Source organism: Oreochromis aureus, linkage group 15, assembly GCF_013358895.1.
Source record: "Oreochromis aureus strain Israel breed Guangdong linkage group 15, ZZ_aureus, whole genome shotgun sequence".
NCBI lineage: Eukaryota > Metazoa > Chordata > Actinopteri > Cichliformes > Cichlidae > Oreochromis > Oreochromis aureus.
In genome coordinates, this window is record NC_052956.1 from 28,557,000 (window position 1) to 28,580,102 (window position 23,103).

General features: G+C 39.7%; 1 protein-coding gene across 4 annotated transcripts in view; it reads left to right on the forward strand.

Moving 5' to 3' along the window:
- LOC116314635 (CD2-associated protein) overlaps positions 1-23,103 on the forward strand; it is an 89,762-nt gene that overhangs the window by 47,368 nt on the left and 19,291 nt on the right. For 2 of the 4 annotated variants that reach the window (XM_039598889.1, XM_039598890.1), the window contains exons 11-18: positions 5,117-5,153; positions 7,590-7,652; positions 11,948-12,095; positions 12,938-13,038; positions 16,273-16,388; positions 17,296-17,376; positions 21,718-21,929; positions 22,404-22,467. In XM_039598889.1, the coding sequence (XP_039454823.1) occupies positions 5,117-5,153; positions 7,590-7,652; positions 11,948-12,095; positions 12,938-13,038; positions 16,273-16,388; positions 17,296-17,376; positions 21,718-21,929; positions 22,404-22,467 (822 nt within the window). The remainder of the gene's footprint in view (positions 1-5,116; positions 5,154-7,589; positions 7,653-11,947; positions 12,096-12,937; positions 13,039-16,272; positions 16,389-17,295; positions 17,377-21,717; positions 21,930-22,403; positions 22,468-23,103) is intronic. The other 2 variants (XM_039598891.1, XM_039598892.1) reach the window with 1 other exon arrangement.

A 23,103-nucleotide genomic window follows, 5' to 3' on the forward strand; every position in this document is an offset into this window, starting at 1 on the left:
CCACTTGCAATGAAAATTTAAAAAATCCTGTTCATGACCAGCGTAGTATGTTAACACTATTGGAAGTAAAAATAACTTGAACTCCAATTTTGAAAACACAACTTTCTTTCTTTTCTTTTTTTTTCATAAAGCTCTGACTTGTATTATGAGTATGAGTCTGTGGTCTGGGAGAGTCCTATAACTCTGTCTGCAAAATACAGTATATAATGACCAATGTTGGGCAATTAATTATATAGTTACTACTTCAAAAAAGTAACTCAGTTTGGCAAACAACAAAGTTTTTTGTAGCTATTTATTTTTTTTAATGCAGCCAAAGCATTTTTTAAATAAACATTTCAAACTATTTACAGAACAATCAGCTGTTCTGCATCAAATCTGATGCCACACAAATTATTTGTGCCACTCCAAAAAATAATTTCTGTCCACTATGAGATAAAGGAGAACAACAGCCTGATACCTGCAGGTGTGACAACAGGAGATGTATCACTGCTGTAACACCTGTAACATTCAGCAGTCGCCTCGTTGTTCTGACACACACAACAAAACTATTGACTGCACTACACACTAACTACACAAGATTTGCGCTAAACGTCTCAAATCTCTCACATCTCAGAACACCGCCGTCACTCCTAAAACTTCCCCCCTTTTCTTAACAACTAGATGCCACGTTGCCATATAATTTTTTGATTGGTGGACACGGTACTTTTTTCGACCAATAGGAAAGGGTGGGGGTTTTTTTTGGTTTTGTTTGTGCTCACAGGTGGAGAGTGCTTTCGAGCGTTTTCCTTATAAAACAACGTTTTTACCGTTTCTTCCCGCAGTAAATATAAATAACGACAGTATTCAGGAAGAAAACCAAACATTGCATATATTTTTATCATAACTCTGGTTTTACGTGGCCTATCAACACAATTTAAAAACTGGTATAAAGTCCACACTTTTTCCGTCAATTGTTCCGTCTGTCCTGCTCACATCTCCAATGGTTGTACACGTTGTCATTAATGTGGCTTCACTCCACATCAGCCACGCCGCTTTGCTAGCTAAAACACCGGTGTCGGCACATAAGGACGCTGTCATAGCCTGTCAGCGACATTGATTGGCTGCGTATATACGAATGTGAATCATTATTGGCTGGACTATAGGATAAGGTGGCATCGTTCTAATCCCATACAGGAGCAGCCAGTCACTTACTGACTAACACTGCAAAACAGAATTGTTAAAGTTTTAATTTTAATTTCAATTCAGGTTATTTTTTTTTGTGCGCAACGCAGATTTTCTGTGCGCAGAGACCGTGCCAGCAGTGCGCAATTGCGCACGTGCGCAGCTTAGAGGAACATTGGTTTCCACACCACTGAAGTCGTTTTACCTCTCTTTTCAACCAACGGCATTCTTTCTTCAGCAGCCATTATCCTCTCCTCTCCAAATAACTTCTGCTTAGCTTTCCGAGCTTCCCTCGGGTCCTCTTGTGACGCGTGGTCGAAACGCAGAGAGGTGCGCTCGATTTGCCACACGGAGCAGCGCGAGAGTAAAGCACGAGGGAGGTGCTAATAATCGGCTCAGTCATCTTTAATGATCGTTGAAAACCCAGATCGTAATCGAGATTAAAATTCGATTAATTGAGCAGCCCTACTCCCCACTGTTGACAGTGCTTGCTGATGAGAGATTTTTAGATCTGTATGTCTGTCTAATACTGCAGGGGTCAACATTCTGAGATACACTTTCTTGAGGAATTCACATCAAATTTTTCTGTTGTTGTGAATTGGTGCTATTTAAATGACACTATGTTTATCGTCCATGGCCAAATTCAGTGATTACGATAGGAGATCAAACAGTGAAAATTTGAATTGTTTTGAGTCATTTGGTTTAATTTTTGCTTTCAGTTTTGGTGTTTTCTCACTCACAGGTCTGCTGCTAACCTTTATTATTTAATTTTAATTCCTTGTTATTTACTGGTTTCAACTTGTGGCTTTTATTATTCTTTACTGTTTTATTCTTGTATTTTGGTGCTCATTGGTGTTTTGTTCATTTACATTATGCCCTTACATTTTGTGGCACCACCTTCTGGCTCCTGCTTTGTGGAGCACATTTTAAATTCAAAGGCCCCGCACAACTATCCAAATCTTGAATCGCAGGCACAGAGGAAAGCAGAAGTGAAATAGCAGAACTGCACTGATATATTCAAAGCTATTTCTATTTTACATTTCAAACTGTTGCTGTGTGCTGCTTGTCGCTGCATGATCTGTACCACAAAGCCTGTTTGCTCAGCACAAGTGAAAATGCATATATGCACAGGAAAAAGTCACTGCTATGCATTGTTGCATTAAAATGACATCTTTACCTTTTTGTTCACATGAACAACGTTGATCTATAAAAAGATAGACTTGGTTTGTTTGCTTGCTCTTGCAGGCGGGATTTTTTTCCCCACTTAATAGATTATTTTATTGCACTTATCACTTGTGTTTTGTTTTTCTTAAATACACATAAAGGTGAGTTATAATCATGGATCATGCTGATGATTGAACCATATCTTTAGATATACAATCATGTGAAACAAGAGCGACCAAAAGTTACAGCTCAGACTCTACAGGCCTCTGTTACACCTGATTTATGCTTCAGCAGCAAACCTATGTCACACACCAAGAAATGTAACTACATATCGGGTCAATGCAGCCTGCAACAATTAAAAAGATTCCCTGCACAGATCTAAATCAGGCCTTAGTGTGTTAAATGTTGATGAAAAGAGTGAGTGAAGTCATCTGACAGTTAAAGCTTTGCTATGCACAGGAACAATAATCCCAAGCACAGCAGCAAATCTATAACGGAAAGGAAAGACTCCAGGTGTTGCAGTGGCCCAAAGTCCAGATCTCAATCTGACTGAAATGCTCAGGGTGTGTGTGTGTGTGGGCGCATGAGTTCCTGTCTGTGTTGAGATTTATTTATTTTTTTGTGGGGGGTGGGGGGGAGAGAATCTTAAGAGAGCTGCACATTAACTAATGTCCATGCAACATTGTAAAGACGAACAGGGCAGAATTCATCTGCAGCAATGTGAAAGGCTGATTAAATATCATTTATTTCTACTGTGCTAAATTTTTTTATTGAAAAACTCTTCTTTCTTTTTTTAACATGACTGATCTGACACACACATAAGCCTGTTATGTCCACTGAATCTATAAAAATCTTGGGAAAAGAGCCACTGTGTGACTTTTATCATTGACATGTAACATGCATGCCCTCAGATCCCCGCATAATCCCTTCTCAGCTTCCATATTTGACTCTTACTTTAGATGTGAATTGCTCGGATGAAATCAGTTTTTATTTAATTTATGGGAGATTTTCCATGTTTGGTAGGTAGAATCCTCTTTAACTGCACATGTTGAAATAAAACGACAAGAGAAGTCCTGAACACATTTCAACCATCTGCTCTCAAGGTGCACACTGTAATGTCAACTGGAACAATACAATACATATACACCTTTGTATATAAGATTTACTGTAATGCTGATGAGTAATTAAAAGTGTTTTCCAGAGATGTGGGCATTTATTTGCAAAAAAAAAAAAAGAAAGAGGAAAAAAAAGATATATACCCCATTCATTTTGAGAACTACTTTTGTGTTTGTCATGTTAGGGTTATATAACATGACTGGACTGTAAATGACTCACTCAATGAATGCTGTAAGCCCATCACTGCTGACTGCTTAGCCTCCAGTGCCATAATTGGCTCCCGGTCAAGTATCGTATCAATTTCAAAATACTCTTGTACGCATTTAAAGCTATTCATCATCTCTCTCCTCCATATCTCTCTGATCTGGTTAACATCACCGCCCCATCTCGTTGTCTCAGATCTTCTTCTTCCTTTCACTCTCCGTCCCCTCCCCGCCTTGTCACCATGGGGAGCAGGGCTTTCAGCTGCTCTGCTCCACGACTCTGGAATTCCCTACCTCCTGATTTAAGAAATATCTCTACCTTCTCTCTCTTTAAGTCCGAACTCAAAGCCCACTTGTTCAAAATAGCTTATCCCACATAACCTCTCCACTTTGCTATTTTAAATTTGTTTATGTTTTATGATTGTGTAAACTCTTTGCTTTTATGTTGCTTTTTACTCTACTGTGTACAGCGACCTTGAGTGTTTTGAAAGGCGCTTTCAAATAAAATGTATTATTATTATTATTATTATTATTATTATTATTATTATTATTATATTTTTATGGAAATAGATTTTATTAATGGGTATTAGGATACCAGTGCCTAAGCTATTAAATGTCACAAAGCGGCAGTCTAACTAATGCAACACAAGTCAGCTGGCGAATCTTGTACTGAAATATTGCCCGTACTCAGACATAATCTTTTTGGTTCCCAGGCATTATTGTCATAATTATGCCAAAATTTATTGTTGGGAACAGTTAGATGAGAGACACAGTATTAATATAAAGAGAAACTTTTTTAAGTCTGTGTCTGTATTTTAAAACACCCGTAACCTTTAGCATTGTGAAAGTAGCAGCCAACACCTACATGTCTGAGCAAGTAAACTTGCTAAGTGCTAAATCCGTCCAGTGTGATACTGCAGTAACCGGGTTGGTTTTGGGTGACACTTGCTGTACTTTGCCTCTCCTCCCACCCTTATTTCACCCCGTTTCACAGCAGATGGAACCTCGTCATTTTATTTATTTTTTTTTAATTTTTAATTAGTGCAATACTTTGTGCAATACGTCTGTTAGTAATGGTTGAAACCAGCGTTGTAAGGTCTTTAAGATTTAGCTCTTATATATTGACTTGTGTTGGCGTTAATCATGTTAGACAATAAGACTTGTGGTTAATCTTCACTGAATTAATATATTGAGTTGTAATTGAAGACGGTTATGCTGTAAAATGACAAAATATTTAAACTGCCTGTGTTGCTCTCCTAATATAAGAAGGCAATCACAACATTTCACTGCAGGACTGAATCTAGTGCAACAAATTCAATTATCTTTGTTTAGACCAAACCAAATTTGTACCTTTCTCCTTAACTCCTGCTTTTTTTTTTTCTTTTTTTAAAAAAAATAAAGATAATCACTTTCTTGTGTCATCCTTTGTCACACTAACATTTATTATCTCTCTACTTTTCTCTTCCTGTCAGAAACCGAAGAAACCGCCTCCACCATCTAAAAGCACGGGTAAGGAGCAGTTTTACCTCTTTGTCTTATCTGCTCTCAAGTCAGTGGGAAGTGTGAAAACAGGCTTCTTACTTTAAATGTCTTGCTATTGAGCAGCTCATTTCTTAAGTAGAATTAGTAGGTGTTTACATTTATTCTACACCGCCTCAAAAATATCAAGTGCATTAAAATTACTGTTTGGAAAAAATATATATATTATTGTCAGAGTAATCTGTTAATTTTTTGGTTTCAATCCCAGATCATATTTCTCCAGATTTTAGATACAGTCTTTAAGTGCTATGTCAACATGATTTGACAGAAAGAGTTTCTAATTATTTGGGTGGTAATTTCTTTATACCCAGCATCTGTGCTGCTTCATTGCTGAAATATCCTCAAGGAAGCAAAAGAAACAACTGTGTACTCAGGATCTTTCCATCATCATGTCCCACTGAGTGCACCTGTGTATATATATACAGTATATATACACATGGTAGAAAGTAGAGATGGACCGATCCGATATTACGTATCGGTATCGGTCCGATACTGACGTAAATTACTGGATCGGATATCGGCGAAAAATAAAAAATGTAATCCGATCCATTAAATATCAAAAAAGCATCTCACAAAACTTGGAACACGGCGTAACTCGGCTCATAACTGTAGCACGTTGCAGCAGTATGCCTCACGTGATAGAGCGGCTGTGTGTATTTGTAGCCTTGCTACCAAACCAGCATTTCATCTCCGAGGAAGTTATCCCAGAGTGAAGTAAAGCAAGTGTGTAAGTTCATCTCTGAATGTTTGTAAAGCATTCCAGCGTTAAGCTTAACAACCGATATATGGAGCGACTGCCTCTCTCTCCCTCACCTTCCTGCCGCTACTTCAATTGTGAAACTGCTTAACGATCAGCTGATCGGGTTTTCTGTCGCGAGTCCGTCTCTCTTCTTTGTTTTTGGCCCACTTTGCACCAGAAAGAGGAAACCAGCAGCGGAACAACAGCAGCACGTTTAAGCTTGATAAGCTGTTGTTAGAATTTATTTAATATTACTTTCTACACCAGGATCCTTTTAGCTGACGGCTGGTAACTGTGCAGGGGCGGATCTAGCAAAGTTTAGCCAGGGGGCCGATAGGGCATGAACAGGGAAAAGGGGCACAAAGACATACTTTTCTTTCTTATTCTCATTTAAAATATGTAGCTTTTAATAAATAATTATCTGAATCTTACACCCAAAGTTTTAATCTGATGTAAAATGTATAGAAGTCCATTACTGTATATAGTAACTGTTAAGTCTAATATACCCTAGTAAGCTATAGTACTTTTTCCTTTGGGAAGATACCATCTGTGAATTCTGCAATTCTGTTGAAGAAAGATGTTGAATCTATTTAATTATTCTTGAAAAATAATTTGTTTCTGTGCATTTTTTTTCACCCTGCATCAAATTAAAGTTGATTACGTCGATTAAGCATCATGAGGTGGAGGGTGGGTGGTTCCCTATTTTTTTGTTTTTGCTGGGAGTTTGCAACCCTATTAGTTAGGTTGCTTAATATTTCTGCTAAGTACTCTTTAAAATACCAGAATAGGGAGGATGGAGTAGGTTTAAGTTAGGTTTTAAGTTAGGTAAGGTTTATTAGATTGATCAGTGTTGCTGAATTATGAAATATTTTGGGTGCAGTGTATTTTTTACATACAGGTATAACAGAATAGCTTTAGTGTTGTTGTTTATTTAAACTTGAGTATGAACTTATACAAAATGCAGCAAGAAATAAAAAAAAAAACAGTTTTATTGATTAAAAAACACAATATCGGATTCATATCGGTATCGGCAGATATCCAAATTTATGATATCGGTATCGGTATCGGACATAAAAAAGTGGTATCGTGCCATCTCTAGTAGAAAGTAGATTAAAAATCAAAAAGGATTGGATCCTCTGCCATGTACTCTTTGTTTACATTTGACTGATTGAGGAAACATCCATGAAAGCCCAAAGTGTGTGATCTACTTCTACTTCAAGTAGAAGGCCACGTGGTGACTGAGTTTGGGTATAGAGACAGCAGTCCCTGGTATCAGCAGCAGCATCTACAGTTTGCAAAATGCACACTTGCATCATTTTTTACCACAGGGTTTGCATTCATATCCTGCTAGAACTACACTTTCGTGTGTGTGTGTGTGTGTGTGTGTGCGTGCGTGTGCGCGCATAAGTTCCTGTCTGTGTTGAGATTTTTTTATTTATTTATTTTTTTTCTTCATGTGTAGATGTCAAACATAACCAAACCACACTGGTGTGCACCCACCAATACATACACAGTGTAATAGTCATGTGGCAAGAGGATAGTGTATTTGTGTCAGTGCTTTGTTGTGTTTACTTGAGAAAGTGTCTTCCTTTCTGTTGTCTGAGTCTCAAGTCAGTCGTGTCAGACAGACGAGGTGACTCTTGTGCGGACCATGTTTCGTTTTTCAGCTCTTAAGCCGGAGATCCCGAGTGCTGACAAGAAGCCTCATCTGGTCAGGCCAGAGGACAGAGGTACGGTTGTACTCCGTCTTTGCTCGCATCCTTCTTTATCTTCCCATTTCCCCCATTGCTCACAGCTTTGCTCCACATATCAGAATATATTTTTTCTGACATTTCCCTCCAAATTTGGCACTGAACACAGATCTCCATCCGATATTATTTTCCCGTTATGGCCTTTTCGCTCGGTGCATAAATCCGTCCTACTTCTGCCACATTGCATTTTACTCAGCATACTGTTGGATAAGCAGCCTTCCTCTCTGCTTGGTTTAAATTGAAGAAAACACAAGTGGTGTTTGGTTCCTTTGGTTCCTTTGTCTGTTTTGTTGTTGCTGTTTTTGTCTTGAGTCTTCACTTTCTTCACTGCCTTCATTTCTCAAAGCCTTTGTTCTCTGACTTTTCTTCAGCTTCACAATTAGTGAGGTCTTATATATTCTGTCTGCCTTCTACTTTTCACTTACAGTTTTACTTTTTTATTCGTTTGAATGTTTTTCCTTCATCGATGGAAATTAGGTTTCAAAAGACACTGGTTCTTTTTGTTTTTGTTTTTTTTCCCTTCTAAAAAGTACTGGTTCTAGAAAAGACTAAAACACTTGCACAATTTGAAGATGAACAGAAAGCAGTGATTTGCATTTAAATCTTATATTAAACCTAAAGTTGCAAATGCAACGTATTAAATATCCAAACACTATTTTGGTTCGTGTTTAAAGAAGACTGGAAGAATTGTGTAAAATCTCAGTGTATGTTTAAGGTCAGAAAACCATGTTGTTAATATAAATAAAACCTGCCATAGACAAAAAAACGATATGACCCAAGATCCAGGTCCTGGGTCCAGATTCATTTGGATGTAAAGTGAGATCAATAAGTATTTGATCACCCTGTGATTTTGCAAGTTCTCTTACTTAGAAATCATGGAGGGGTCTACAATTTTCAGCATAGGTGCATTTCCACTGGGAGAGACAGAATCTAAAAAGAAAAATCCAGAAATCACATTTTATGATTTTTGAACAATTTATTTGTGAATTACTGTGTCAAATAAGTATTTGATCACTTGAGTCAAAAAATAATAATATTTGGTACAGAAGCCTTTGTTAACAATTACAGAGGTCAAACGGTTCCTGTAGTTCTTCACCAGGTTTGCACATACTGCAGGAGGGATTTTGGCCCACTCCTCCATACAGATCTTCTCTAGATCTGTCAGGTTTTGGGGCTGTCGCTGAGCAACATGGAGTTTCAGCTCCCTCCAAAGATTTTCTATTGGATTTAGGTCTGGAGACTGGCTAGGCCACTCCAGAACCTTAATATGCTTCTTACGGAGCCACTCCTTGGTTTTTCTGGCTCTGTGCTTTGGGTCATTGTCATGTTGGAAGACCCAGCCACAACCCATCTTTAATGCTCTGACTGAGGGAAGGAGGTTTTTGCCCAATGTCACAATACATGGCCCCGTTCATCCTCTCTGCAGTCGTCCGGTCCCCTGTGCAGAAAAACGCCCCCAGAGCACGATGCTTCCAGCCCCATGCTTCACTGTAGGTATGGTATTATTGGGATGATTCTCATCATTCTTCTTCCTCCAAACACGGCGAATGGAGTTAAGACTAAGAAGTTCTACTTTGGTCTCATCTGACCACAGGACTTTCTCCCATGACTCCTCTGGATCATCCAGATGAACTTCAGACGGGCCTGGACATGGGCTGACTTAAGATTTTAAACCATGACGTCTTAGTGTGTTACTGATAGTAGCCTTGGAAACAATGGTCCTGGCTCTCTTCACGGTGTTGACCAGCTCCTCCCGTGTAGTTCTGGGCTGATTCTTCACCATTCTTAGCATCATTGAAACCCCACGAGGAGAGATCTTCCGTGGGGCCCCAGTCCGAGGGACATTGACAGTCATCATTAGCCTCTTCCATTTCCTGAAAATTGCTCCAACAGTTGTTCTTTTTTCACCAAGCTGCTTGGCAATTGCCCCGTAGCCCTTTCCAGCTTTGTGAAGGTCTACAATTTTGTCTCTTGTGTCTTTTGACAGCTCTTTGGTTTTGCCCATGTTGCTACTTAGACTTTGGCTGATTGTGGGGTGCACAGGTGTCTTTATGACAGCTAACGACCTCAAACAGGTGCTGCTAATTTAGAATCATGAGCAGAGTGTAGCTGGACTATTTGAAAGCAAAATAACAGGTCTTTGAGGGTCAGAAATCTGGCTGATAAGCAAGTGATCAAATACTTATTTGACACAGTAATTCACAAATAAATTGTTCAAAAATCATAAAATGTGATTTCTGGATTTTTCTTTTTAGATTCTGTCTCTCACAGTGGAAATGCACCTATGCTGAAAATTGTAGACCCCTCCATGATTTCTAAGTAAGAGAACTTGCAAAATCACAGGGTGATCAAATACTTATTGACCTCACTGTATGTAGGTGGAAAACTGTCCCATGGGCTAAAAAAAAACAACAACAAAACAACACTTTCTCAGTTTAATGTCTCTCTTTTAAATAATATTCAGGTAAGGTTTATATGGTTTTTAAAGTTAAATATGTTTATAGTAAAAAATTAGCCAGCTTCACAACTTGTGGGGGAGGTGGATGCATTTAATGAGTTTACTTGTGTGGTGGCTGCTGTACACCTGTACACCTGAGGTCAGTTTATTTTTATGGTATAATCACAGTACATGTTGAAGCAAGCTCTAGTGCTGTCAGTGCAGTTTCTCTTGCTGAGCTGAATGCAGGAAATGAACGCGTGTGTGCGTCCCTGCTAGAAGCATTTTAGATGTAATTAATCAGGTGTTCAGGATTAAAGCTTTATAGATAGAATATAATCTTCATTGTGATTGTGTAGAGATTCCAAAATCTGTAATAAAAACCCTTTGTCATTGAATTAATGACAAAAGTTTAACAACACTTTAAAAGTTTTCATTCATGACAATGAGTTGAGCAAAAACAGTTGGATCTGGAAATGTCTGGATACACATATTAGCTCATTTGGCCTCAGGCATATTAGTACATTCTGTAAATAAAGAGTGGAAGAGTAGAGGACAGTAGTGGTAGATGATCACTGGATCCTTTCCATGATAAAGTGAAAAACAGCCTTTAAGGTCCATACTACATCATCAGTTCAACATAGTAAGGCTTCTTTGGCTTTGTAGCATGCCTCTCAGGAGGTAGACGTCAAGGACAAGTGATACCAAAAGTTATTAATTAAAAGAATTGTTATGCAACTCTGTTTATATAGACTTGAAGGGCTTTATCTGCAGTGCAAGCAGTAAAATGATGTCGACTGAAGTTTCAGCTTCATGTGTGCTAGAAATATTTATACGGGTTTTAACAGTGTGTGACTGAATAACAGCAGGTGGTCAGCAGGATCAGCAATACCTCCTGCTGTCATTTTTTTTTCCCAACTTCTGCATATTTAAATTTCTTCCTCAAGTCTTCACTTCACAAAGTATGTGTGTGCTCACTCTGGGTTACTTTCTATGTGTCAGACCCCCCCAAGTTGTAACACTAATCTCTTTTTCCCTCAACATTGTCTTTCATCCTAGTGCTTCTTCGTATTTGTTTCTTTTTGTTTTCTTCTCTCCACTTGTGTCCTAAGAGGTTCTTCATGGGAGGTGAAGGAAAAATCTAAGAATCACACAGGGTTATTTATGTTCATAGTGAAGGAACCAGCAGACAAACAGGAAAAGAATTAATCACAGTAGCTGTTGTGGAAGTAAAGCTAATTGGTCTTCCACAAAACATTGCCGCTTGACATTACAGCTGATACTTTCAATTATGTTGCACTGTCACAGATGATTGCTCACGCAATAAATGCTTTTCCTGGTTAATAGGTAGGTAACATGACACACAAGCACATCACTGTTTTCTAATCAGTATGACAACAGATTTGTGGAAAGCGATAGCAACAGATAGGACACATGTCGTGCTATGTGTATCACATTATTTGCCCATCTTTCTATCTGTGTATGTAATCTAGTCTTGTCTATCTTATGCTTCCCATGTGAGGGTGTTGGGCAGTTTAACGTTTCTGTCATCAGCATGTTAAAGTTCAGCTGAGGGCAAACAGAATCAGCTGATGAGCTGTGTATTTTGTCCTGCTTCTTTAAGCTCCCCAGAAGAACGAGGCTTGAATTTCCATCAATTACTCTAAGTTATAGTGTGTAATTCTAGAATAGGCAGCATAACATGATGGTAAAATAGTTCATTCAGCCAGTAAATGTTTTTTTTCCCCTCTTGTTCTTTTCTCTGCCCATCTTTTCTCCTCTTTTTGGTTCATATTTCTTTTTTCTAACATCTACCTGACCCCTTCTTTCTCTCCAGTTGACAAACCCATACCAGATCTTAAACCTAAACCAGCTGCGCCCTTAGTCCCGCCCAAGAAGCCGGTCCCTCCTCCAGGGAAAGGCCGACCAGGAATGATCCCACCAAAGAGGCCTGAGAAGCCTCTTGCTTCCTCACCCAGCTTCAAGTAAGTATCTGTTCATCATTTGAACACCACTGATAAACTCCATTGCAGCTTTGGGTTAAAAAAGAAAAAGAAAAAGACAATTCAGTTTAATTTACAGTGCTTTATGTCGATACTGAGTAGCATATTTACACCAAATGTAATTTACAAGGATGTAATTGTATCTAGTCGAGTCCAATGCTTGTTTTGTTTTTTTTTTTCTTTTCCAAGTTGTGTTGTTATTTGAGGGATCTTAAACACACACGTCTGTAGTACTTTTTTTTTTTTTCCTCAGGAAGTGAGAGACTTTGGGAAATCTAGGTGTACTGTGATTGGTCAAACGCTTGCACATCCAGAAAAAGCCAATGCTTAAAAACAAAATTTATAAAATGTGAGTTGGTAAAACTAAAGCTATGCAGGGCGAACAGCTCCTAATGTTAGCCTTAAAAAATGGAACAGATAATTAGAGAAATGAGATTTGAGTATTGAGCACGTATCCCCTCAGCTTTTTACTTGTAGAGAGAAAAAAAAGAGGCTGGAACAGAATTACAAGAAAATTAATTGCACACAATAAGAGGTGACATTACCAGCCAACCACAGAGGCAGCTGTTACATTACCCATGAGTATTTGTGAATGCGCTGGAAGGTGTTTAGCTCCACAGGCCAGCCTCACAGTGAGTGCTTCTCACCAAGTGGTCCCCAGAACACACACTGTGATGTTCTTCAGCACAGACTTTAATAACTTTTAGAAATCATATGGGATGATGAGAACAATTAATTTTGTTATTCGTTTAAAATAAAATGTACAATATCAGCTAAATTGTAGCTGGTATTGCTAAAGTGAAGTTTTTCTCTTTTAACCACAGGCACAATGGAGAGGTGCCATCCACACGACCAAAGTCTGACTCCGAGCCATTACCTCTCACCAAACCGGTGTCTGCAGACTCTGTGGAGAAGTCAGATACAGGTATGTCCATACTACTACATGCATGTCCGATTGCTACAGTCATAACCCCCTAGTATCAAATTATTTCAACTGTAGCCACATTAAAAAAAAACAAAAAAAACCTTAAAGTATATCTATAGTTTTGTTTCCTACTTTAATTATTGTCGTTTGCTTATAAGAGGTCAATTAATGACTTCACCAGAAGATTTTTGCTTTGACAGTAAGTCTTTTTTTGTAACTGTAGTAAATAACATTTCTGAACACAGATTTTTTATTTTTGGTCAGAAAATCACGACTAATTCGTGAAGGGCACCAAAAAAGTGCCACCAAAATACCAACACCATTTATTAAACCAAAGGAAAATAATAATTTAATTTCAGTTCATTTCTGATTTGTTAGTATAGTGCAAAATTGTAACTATAGATAATAATTTTCTCATGTATGGCATGTGTACCTAATCAGCTTAAGCTTGTTAGTCTGTATAAGACTTGAATGCTAGGAGGCCAGTCGTAAACGTTTTCTGTTTTGCTTGCTTTTTCCAGGCGATATATTACCTTTATGAGCTATTTGCCAATATTTGGGCCAACACATAAAAAATTTTTTTTCTAAAAAGATGAGATTGAAGAAACACCCTTCAGTCACATTTTCTGTGTTGATATTCCATAGTGAATCCGCCAGAGGCCGCCTTGCAACAATCAGCTGATCTTAGCAAAGTTGGGGAGAGCTTAAACAAGTAATCCACGACTTGCTGTGAGAACAAAATAAGCTTATTTTTAAACTGAGGTGTCCTAATGTTTTAGTAAGAACTCATGAATATCTGTATATTTCATCTGTCACATGGGTTAGACATTCACTTGGCAAGGAAAAGGTTGCTGATTCACTTTCAGCCAGAGACACAAACGTTCTGTGGGGTTGTTGCAGAAAGGACATCCGGTGTAAAACTGCTAGATCAAACATGCACAGCTACCCGCTGTGGTGACCCCCTTGTAGCAAGGGAGCAGCTGAAAGTAGCTTTGATGTAATCAGAGGCTTTAAATCTAAAAACAATCCTTCAGGTTGTGTAGTGACTGCAGCTAAGCAGATCTGGGAAAAAAAAAAAGGAATACAACACAAACAGGGAGTTAAAAAGGTTTTACTAAATGATCTTACAAAAAGTTTTATCAGTAAAAGCCTGATATCCATTTAACTGCACGTGTATGTTAACGTGACATGAGGTTGTTTACATACAACACAATGAACTACAGCCCAGGAAGAATGGAGTTATTGCTGCATTTAAAGTAAACGGTGAAAAACAGTGTGTACTGTGTAACAGCACTTTACACCTACTCAGCGGTAAACTGCTGGCCTGAATTGCAGCTGAGATTGAAATTTCATGTTTCATGGCTGTGCGTGACAGACTGGCTTCTGGAGACTTGTCGACTTTTAGCACCTCAGCTGTAGCAAACAGTACCCCTGAGTGAAAGCCATTCAGGTCTGCTCTATTAAATCTATTTCAGGAGTCCTTTCTCTGAGACCTTTCAGCCTCCCTCGCGGTTCCTCTGTGCCTCTGTAAGTGACTACACTGGTCTCTTCTGCTCTTTCAAGACATGAGCAATCAAACTATGAGTCCTTTCAGTTATATCTGCTCCTCACAGTTTTTGTTTCCCTCTCTTGCACTGAGCTGTAATTTTAGGGTCAGTGTTGACTCAAGCACTCCACGTGTTTCTCCAGGGGTCAGACAGGAGGATCAAACAGGAGTTACTTCATCAACCAAAAATATGAAAACTGCCCCTTGTGTTAGCAGATTTAAGTGTTTAAAGAAGACATTTTTTACTGTTTTTATTAGTGCTGTCAAAATTAGTGCATTAACGCAAATTAATCCGCCATCACGGTCAACGCGACTCATTCTACAACAGAGTGTAGAATGACTCAAAATCCCTGATATGCTTCTGTCAGCACATTTCGGGCAGTTTGTCCAAGTAAAGTTACCTTGTCACATGCGCAAATGGGCAGTTGATCTGGTTGTGATGGGCAGCTGAACCAATGAACTCAGTTTGGAAGATGATAAACGCACATTGACCTTCTGATGGGAAATTTGAGTAATAAAAAAATAGCAAGACGGAACAGTTGACCGACATAAAGTATTATGCACATGGTGCAAGAAGGAATTTTCCTTTCATCGAAGCACTTCCAGCTTAAAATATCACATTGACACGAAGCATGCGTTAGTCGGGGATGCTGCTAGGACTTTGGCTAACGCGTCACCCAGCTTGCGACAAACCACTCACGGAGCAGGGACTCAGTGAGTCTACCTCGGAAATATTGACTGACACAACTGCCAAGTGGACTGCAACAAACTGAAGACCTATTAATATAGTTGAGAACGCGCTTTACATAGCTTTGGTTCCTCATTTCAGTTACTTGAAGTGCCTCCCCAAGAGTAACAGAGAGAGAGTGGATAAACGTTTACAGAGTTTTTTGTTAACATGAATGTTCATGATGTTCAATAAACATGTTAAGTGCATATATTTTCCCTTTTTTCTCGAGTCTGTTTGCTCATGCAAAATGAATTGTGGTTAATACAGAATAAAAATAAATTATGTTTAATTGTGATTAATCAAAATTAATCCACAATAACCCTGTGATGAATCTGATTAAACATTTTAAATGTTTGACAGCACTTATATAATAGTGTATACTTACCTATTAGTATATAGGTTTTAAAAAAAAGTTGTATTTCACATCAGTAAACCTGTGTTAAAAGATTGAAGAAAACTATTCCAATTCTCTTTGAATTTAAGCATACATTCTTTGTGTTTATTCTGCATTTACTTCATTATATTGCATGAATGTCAGTTACAAGCTTAAATATAAAGTTTAAAAAATGTAATTGCATCCAGGCTATTGATCAAGTAATTGCGATTAATCGTGATTACTTACAGAAAATTGTGAGATTAATTTGTAAATTTTTTAAAATCTATTGACAGCACTAGTTTTTATATATTCTTTTTATATTTTAGGTGTTTGTTTAGCCTTGTGCCTGTGTTTGGCTGATTTCCTGCTTCTGTGTGTGTATTAAAGTTGTTAATGAGGCAGAAAATAAACCAGAAGCCAAACTGTTTGTTTACAGTTCATTCAAAGTGAATCAAAGGAAATTACTGAAAGTGTCAGTTCGCTTGTGGATGTTGGGTTTAGTCATAGCTGAAATGTTGTGCTGAAAAATAATTTTATTATTTCCCTTCCCCTGCCTCTTTCTCTCTCATCTGGCCTCAACAGATCTGATGAGTTTTGATGATTTGTCGTCTACCTCGGAGAAGCTCTCTCACCTAACAACCAACCGACCAAAGATGACTGGCAGGAGGCTGCCCACGCAGTTTGGCGGAGGACAATCGGTGAGAGTGTACTCAAGCGCTAACAATCCCCCACTCCCTTTAAGCTGACACTGCCCTTTTTTCTTTTGATGGTTATTATGAAAAGCCATCTCTCTTACTCTCATCATTCTTACCATCTCATGTTAAAAGTTTGGCTGACCTCTGGTAATATACTTTCTGCAAGTTGGTCTCTATATTTGTTCCTAGTTATTATTTATGTGACAGAAGAAATCTCTCTGATATATTGTTCTGCTGTTTTTTGTTAAGCTACAAGATCCAGTTGACTTAAATGCAAAGTTAAAAGTCTGTCGTGTTTTCACTAGTGAGAGTTGCTCCACGCGGTGTATAAAACATCTTTTCCCTGACAACTCTCGCCACGTTTTAGTATACAAGCCTTCACCTGATAGTTAAAGAGATTTCATGAAAACAAAGACAAATGGCTTTAGAACAGCAGTCCTTGTTTTTGTATGTTTTAAATGTAACTTCTTTATACCTTACCTTACCTTCTTTATACAAATTCTACCATGATGCTAGAGCTAATAGTGTAGCTGTTAACTGTCATTGACGGATGCAGTCGTTTCAGGACTCTGCAGCTTTTCCTGTTTTCCCTGTCACGAGCAGTACATTTTATCCCAACATGAATCCACTGTTTGCACTTTGGTAACTGTGTCTTGACCCCATTAGACCTCCACACAGACGTCTCAGCTCCGGCTAACGTTTCCTCCAGTCATCTTTCAGATCAGACGCTTGTGTCAAAACGTCAGTCAGCTACTCATGTTGATGTAATTTTAAAAGATCAACTTGCTCAACCATTGATAATGAGCGCGTCCTTCAGAGTCTTGTCAAGTTTTTTTAGTTTAGTTTAGTTTAGTTTCACAGTCAAGACAGTCAGTCAGAATTTAATCATCATTAATCTTTTCCATTGCAGCCCAACAAGGAAGTGAGTGTGGAGAAAACCTTTAAGATTGATGAAGAAGATGCCAAACCAAAGCTAACGGAAACCAGAAAGGTAATTTAATTTCATGTCTGTTTAGAGGAAACCTTTAGTTTAATAACGGGTGCCCGCTAGTGACATAACTGCCTCATGAAATCAAGCAAAGATTGAATGGTCTTAGCAGATCTGTGGGTATAAGCGTGTGAAAGTGATGGCAGCTGTTGCCCGCGGGTTGCTGATGGTAGCACAGCAGTGATGGTTTGTGTTGTGTGAATCTGGTAGGAACTAAACATTATAGCACACTGCCTGCTTATGTTAAAATTAAGTCAGCATGGTACTCCAGTCCACATTGAGGCTTCTAATGTGACATTGTGGACATTGGTCAAAAGTTGTCCGCCATATTGGATGTGATGCAACTGCTGGTTGTTAGGGAAGCATGTCGTCGCCATCTCATTGGCAGTAGTTTGAGGTTGCTGAGTAAATCAGTTGCAGAGAAGATGCTGCACCAAAAATGAAATGAAAAGGGCTTGTCTTTTTCTTTCTTTAGCCATTTCATTTTTTAAGGCAGACTGTCTCCATTCTTGGTTTGTGTCACACTTTTCAGTTTCCCTACAGCTCAGAGAGCAGGTGGATAATGTTTGTGCACAAATCAAAGACTTCTAATCAAACCACAGCTGCAACAAGATTCTAGGGTCCAAAGCAATCATAAGGAGCTTTCTATATATTTTTTCCTAGGAACTGGTGGTGACCACTCTGTAGGCTTTGGTGACTAGCCTTTTATTCACTATGTTGTCACCATGAATGTCACACATCCAAACTAGCAGATAAGCCAACATCACATGGTTAAAGCTGACATGTCTGCAAAACCATAACACGGCTCTTTCAGCCTGGTACAAAAAGGTGTTTTTCGATGCATCCTATAAACCTTCATACCAACTGGACTTCTCAGTCATGTTTGTGGTATTTGGTTCCTTGGTTCATAGATACTGCTTCACAGTCAAGGTTGCAAACGTTAGGTGATAACTTGGAACTCCACTCTGGTCTTGCTCCATTACTGATGCCAGTGTTGAATTAATAATCTGCACCTCTCACTGTGAGTAAGAGAATTGAATGTGTCAGGAATCCTCACAGCTTTGTGTGCTTTGTTAGTGAAGTGATAAATGAAAACAGGCCCAGAATAAATACAGTAAAATAAATTAATGTTTTTCATTTTTCCTGCTCGCACACAGATGGGCAGCTGGCAGTAAAGAGCTGAAGTGTATGATATTCAGTCACAGTGTATTACTATGTGTTATTACTGCTTTTAGCTTCTCAGATAAAGTCTCTGACCGAGCACAATGAGAGTGAAAGCAATCGAGTGCACAATCGAAAGAAAGAGGAACATCATTGTTGTCTTCCCTTTTCAGTCATGTTGGCTCACTTTGACCACAGTTTGCAGTTAGATAAAAAACCTTTGGGAAAAAAAAAACAACAAAAAACGAGTAGAAGCTGTTTGTGATTGGAACGTGGATTGGCTCGTCACCACCAATACCCAGTCCAGCTTTTGTGGCTCAGTATCTGACCAATACCCAATGCAAGCCTCACATCAGCACATCTGGAGTACACAGCTACATACAGATTCTTTTAAGTGTAACAGTGAAAACAATGTCTTGATTGTATGGTCAGAATAAACCACCAGAGTGGAAGTTGTGACACCCGTGTCAAACAAGCTGTCGCGCAGCCCCTGCTACTCCTATTTCTCACAATCACACATTTACAGTTCACGTACTCCGATTATTTCCTGAGTCTATTCCTACAGTCTATTTGTTCATCTCGAGGCTTCCATCTGATTGGTTCCTTTCAAGTCCTGTGCTTTCAGATTTGTCTAATTAAAAGCTAAAGTTATCCTCAAGTTGGCTTTTTAGGGAAAGTTTGGCATGTCACACAGTCCTGTTAGCATTACATCACTTTTTCTGAAAACACTCAACTTTCTGTGGAAATGATGCCAAACGCTCACTGAATACAAGGAGCTACAAAAGCAGCACTTTAGGTTATTTTGCTTTAATTCAGCATCGCGGAGCACAACGTCCGAGCAGCATTGAGGAGAGTGAACACAAGGAAAGCGGCGGGGCCAGACGGCATCACCGGCTGTCTGCTGCGCTGCTGTGCTGACCAGCTAGCAGGTGTGTTCACTTCCATTTTCAACAAGTCCCTGGCGAGGTCTGTGGTCCCCACATGCTTCAAAAGATCCACCGTCATCCCTGTGCCCAAGAACAGCAAACCCTCATCCCTGACGATTACCGGCCAGTTGCACTGACCTCGGTAGTAATGAAGGTGTGCGAGAGGCTGCTGAAGAACATCATCTCCTCCTCCATCCCAGACACCAGAGATCCGCTCCAGTTCACCTAGTGACCCAACAGATCCACAGAGGATGCCATCGCCCACGTCCTGCACACCACCCTCAGCCACGTGGACAAGAAACAGGGTAACTGTGAGAATGCTGTTTGTTGATTACACTTCAGCGTTGGCAAGACCAAGGAGCTAGTGGTGGACTTCAGAAGGAGTCAGCACAGAGACTACAAGCCCATTATCATCAATGGAGCTCTAGTGGAGAGGGTGCAGTCCTTCAAGTATCTCGGTGTCCACATCTCCTCAGACCTGACATGGTCTGCCCACATTCAGGTCCAGACCAAAAAGGCTAGGCAGCGCCTGTACCACCTACAACAACTGAGGAAGTTCAGGGTCTCTCCAGAGATCCTCAGGATTTTCTATACAGGCCCTGTGGAGAGCATCCTCACACAGAACATCACATCCTGGTTTGGGAACAGCTGTGTTAAAGACCAAAAAGCTCTTCAGAGAGTGATCCGTACAGCAGAACGCTGCTGCAGGATTGCTCTCCCCCCGCTTCAGGACACCTACACCAGGAGATGCTGGACTTGAGCAGCGCAGATACTGAAGGACCCATCCCGGCAACAAACTGTTCCAACTTCTGCAATCCGGTAGAACGTTCCGCATCATCCTGGCAAGGACAGAGAGACTCAAGAGGAGCTTCTACCCCCAAGCCATCTTGCAAACTTTTATGTGAATGGTGAAGTTAACAAACAAAACCACCGCTATTGGTCTGACACTAACCCACATTGGATGGATCCCTCCAAGACTGTTGGAATAACAAAAGTGATGGTTTGGTGTGGTATATGGGGTACAACGATAATGGGTCCATTCTTCATCAATGGAAACCTCAAGGCCACTGGATATTTGAAATTGCTACATGATGATGTGTTTCCCTCTTTATGCACTGAAGCTGGCACGTTCCCTGAGTTTTTCCAGCAAGATGGTGCACCACCACATTATGGGTGCCAGGTCCGAGCATTCCTAGATGAACAGTTTCCTGGAAAGTGGATTGGTCGTTGTGGGCCAGTTGAATGGCCCCCAAGGTCTCCCGATCTGACCCCCTTGGACTTTTATCTTTGGGGTCATCTGAAGGCAATTGTCTATGGTGTAAAGATATGAGATGTGCAGCACCTGAAACTACGGATACTGGATGCCTGTGCTGGCATTTCTCCATGTGTTGCTATCAGTGTGTGAAGAGTGGGAGAAGAGGGTTGCATTGACAATCCAACACAATGGGCAGCACATTGAACACATTTTATAAGTGGTCAGAAACTTGTAAATAACTCATGAAAGAATAAAGTTATGTTGAAACCAAGCACACCATTGTTTTTCTTGTGACATTACCAATAAGTTTGATGTGTCGCATGGCCCTCTTCCTATTGAAAAAACAAAAGTTGTGTCCAAGATGGCCGACTTCTAAATGGCCACCATGGTCACCACCCATCTTGAGGAGTTTGCCCCCTCACATATACTAATGTGCCACAAACAGGACTTTAATATCACCAACCATTCCCATTTTATTATGGTGTATCCATATAAATGGCCCACCCTGTGTATATTATATATAATGCCCCCCCACCCCACCCCTCCTTGCACAAGTCGAGGAGCGTGTCAGGTTATATTTCACTGTGTGTTATACTTGTATAACTATGCATGTGACGATTAAAGAACCTTGAACCTTTAATTCAGTGTTGTTTACCTACATGAAGACACGGTTGTGCGATGGGCTGATAAAGACTGAATATGCCCTTTCACTGGAAAACGGGCTCATAATCACATTGTGTAAATCAGCCCAGTGTTTTTCTTCCTACACTGTAGCATTGGATTTAAATTCCTCATCTGCTCTGCTGTCACAGTGGATTTAATTGGAGCCTCACCATTAAACTTGCATCACAGATACTTTTCTCTAAGGGTGCAGGTATTATAATGACAAGATAAAAACATCCAGTTAAATTTAGTTTTAGATTGGAGGTCAAAACAGACACAAAAAAAGAATTATTGCAGAAAATTCTCGTCTTACATTTTTCTCCTCTTATGTCTTAATAGCCTTCCACAAACACCTTATCCCAGTCACCGTCGTTCCACAAGCCTGCCGAAGCCAAGCCAAGCCACACGGCGACACCGAGCTCAGACTTCGGAGCCTCTCTGGGCAGCAAGGCGAAGGTGGAGCATGAGGAGTCGAGCTCCCAGCTGGAGGAGCTGAGGAGCCAGATGAAGGAGCTGCAGCTCACGGTGGAGCTGCTCAAGTCCCAGCAAATGTAAGGACACATGACCCTGATAAGGTTTGAGGGCAGGACAGGAATGGAAAGCTAAAATTGTTCTTCAAGGTTCTGACCTTATAAAATAATAAAACATTGTTATTATAAATAAAACACACATAAATGTATGATTTACATCAATTTATTACAGCACTGCCAAACCCAATATACCACTGAAATGGTAATGCGTACTCCTGTCTCTCTGAATTAGCAATAGCTACCGTTTCTGTTGAGTCGATTTATCGCCTCAAGCATTTTCCAACCATCATTCCCTTTAAAACCATCCTGGCTTGTTATAATAAGTATTATAATATGCGTCTTTTGGATTCGGACCACATTAACTCCAAGTTCACTTAAGGCACTGAAAATGGTTATGAGGTGTGTTTAAAGGAAGAAAGTGTTTAGATATTTATGATTTTTGCTGCAAAGGTAGCCACATGCTAAGGTTGCACATCTCTGCTCGTTTATTTCCAGGAAGGAGATCGCTGAGCTTCGAGGAGAGCTGGATGAAGAAAGGCAAAAGCGTGTGTCCCTGCAGGTAGTATGGCTCGCAACTGAAACGCACGCTGAGCTGTCCACATTCATTAGACCCATTAGTTTAGACAAATATTGATGCTTTTTGTGCACATATGAACAGCATCCATCTTTGTACACTAGTGACTTTCTACTGACTCAGAAATAGAAGTTCTATGTGATCACAGCTGGGACCGTCTAAATGTAACTGATTAGATCCACTAAATAATGAGTGAACACATGAATGCATGCAGTAATTAGTCATTGTGTGGATGCTTTAAGGCATCCACACTATTGAGTTCCTGTTTCTCTTTATTCTTTATTGTGTGAATGCCTCGAAGGGCATTCACACTATTGAGTTCCTGTTTCTCTTTATTGTGTGGATGCTGAAAGTCCCACAGTTTTCGCCGTTCAAATCTTAAAAAATTCTGCTATTTCTGCTAATGCCGGCTATGACTTTTGGTGCTCATAACTTCTATACTTTTTAAGATATTGAATTTTTTTTGCAATATTTTTGCCCATTGAAATAAATGGAACACATTATCAATGTGGTCACTTATTTCTGCTCGCCGGGCTGACCTGTGTTTTAGCTCAGTGAGATGAGCAGCCGTTCTCAGACTGGAAGGCCCGGGTTCAAATCCCGCTTAGGACAACAGTTTTT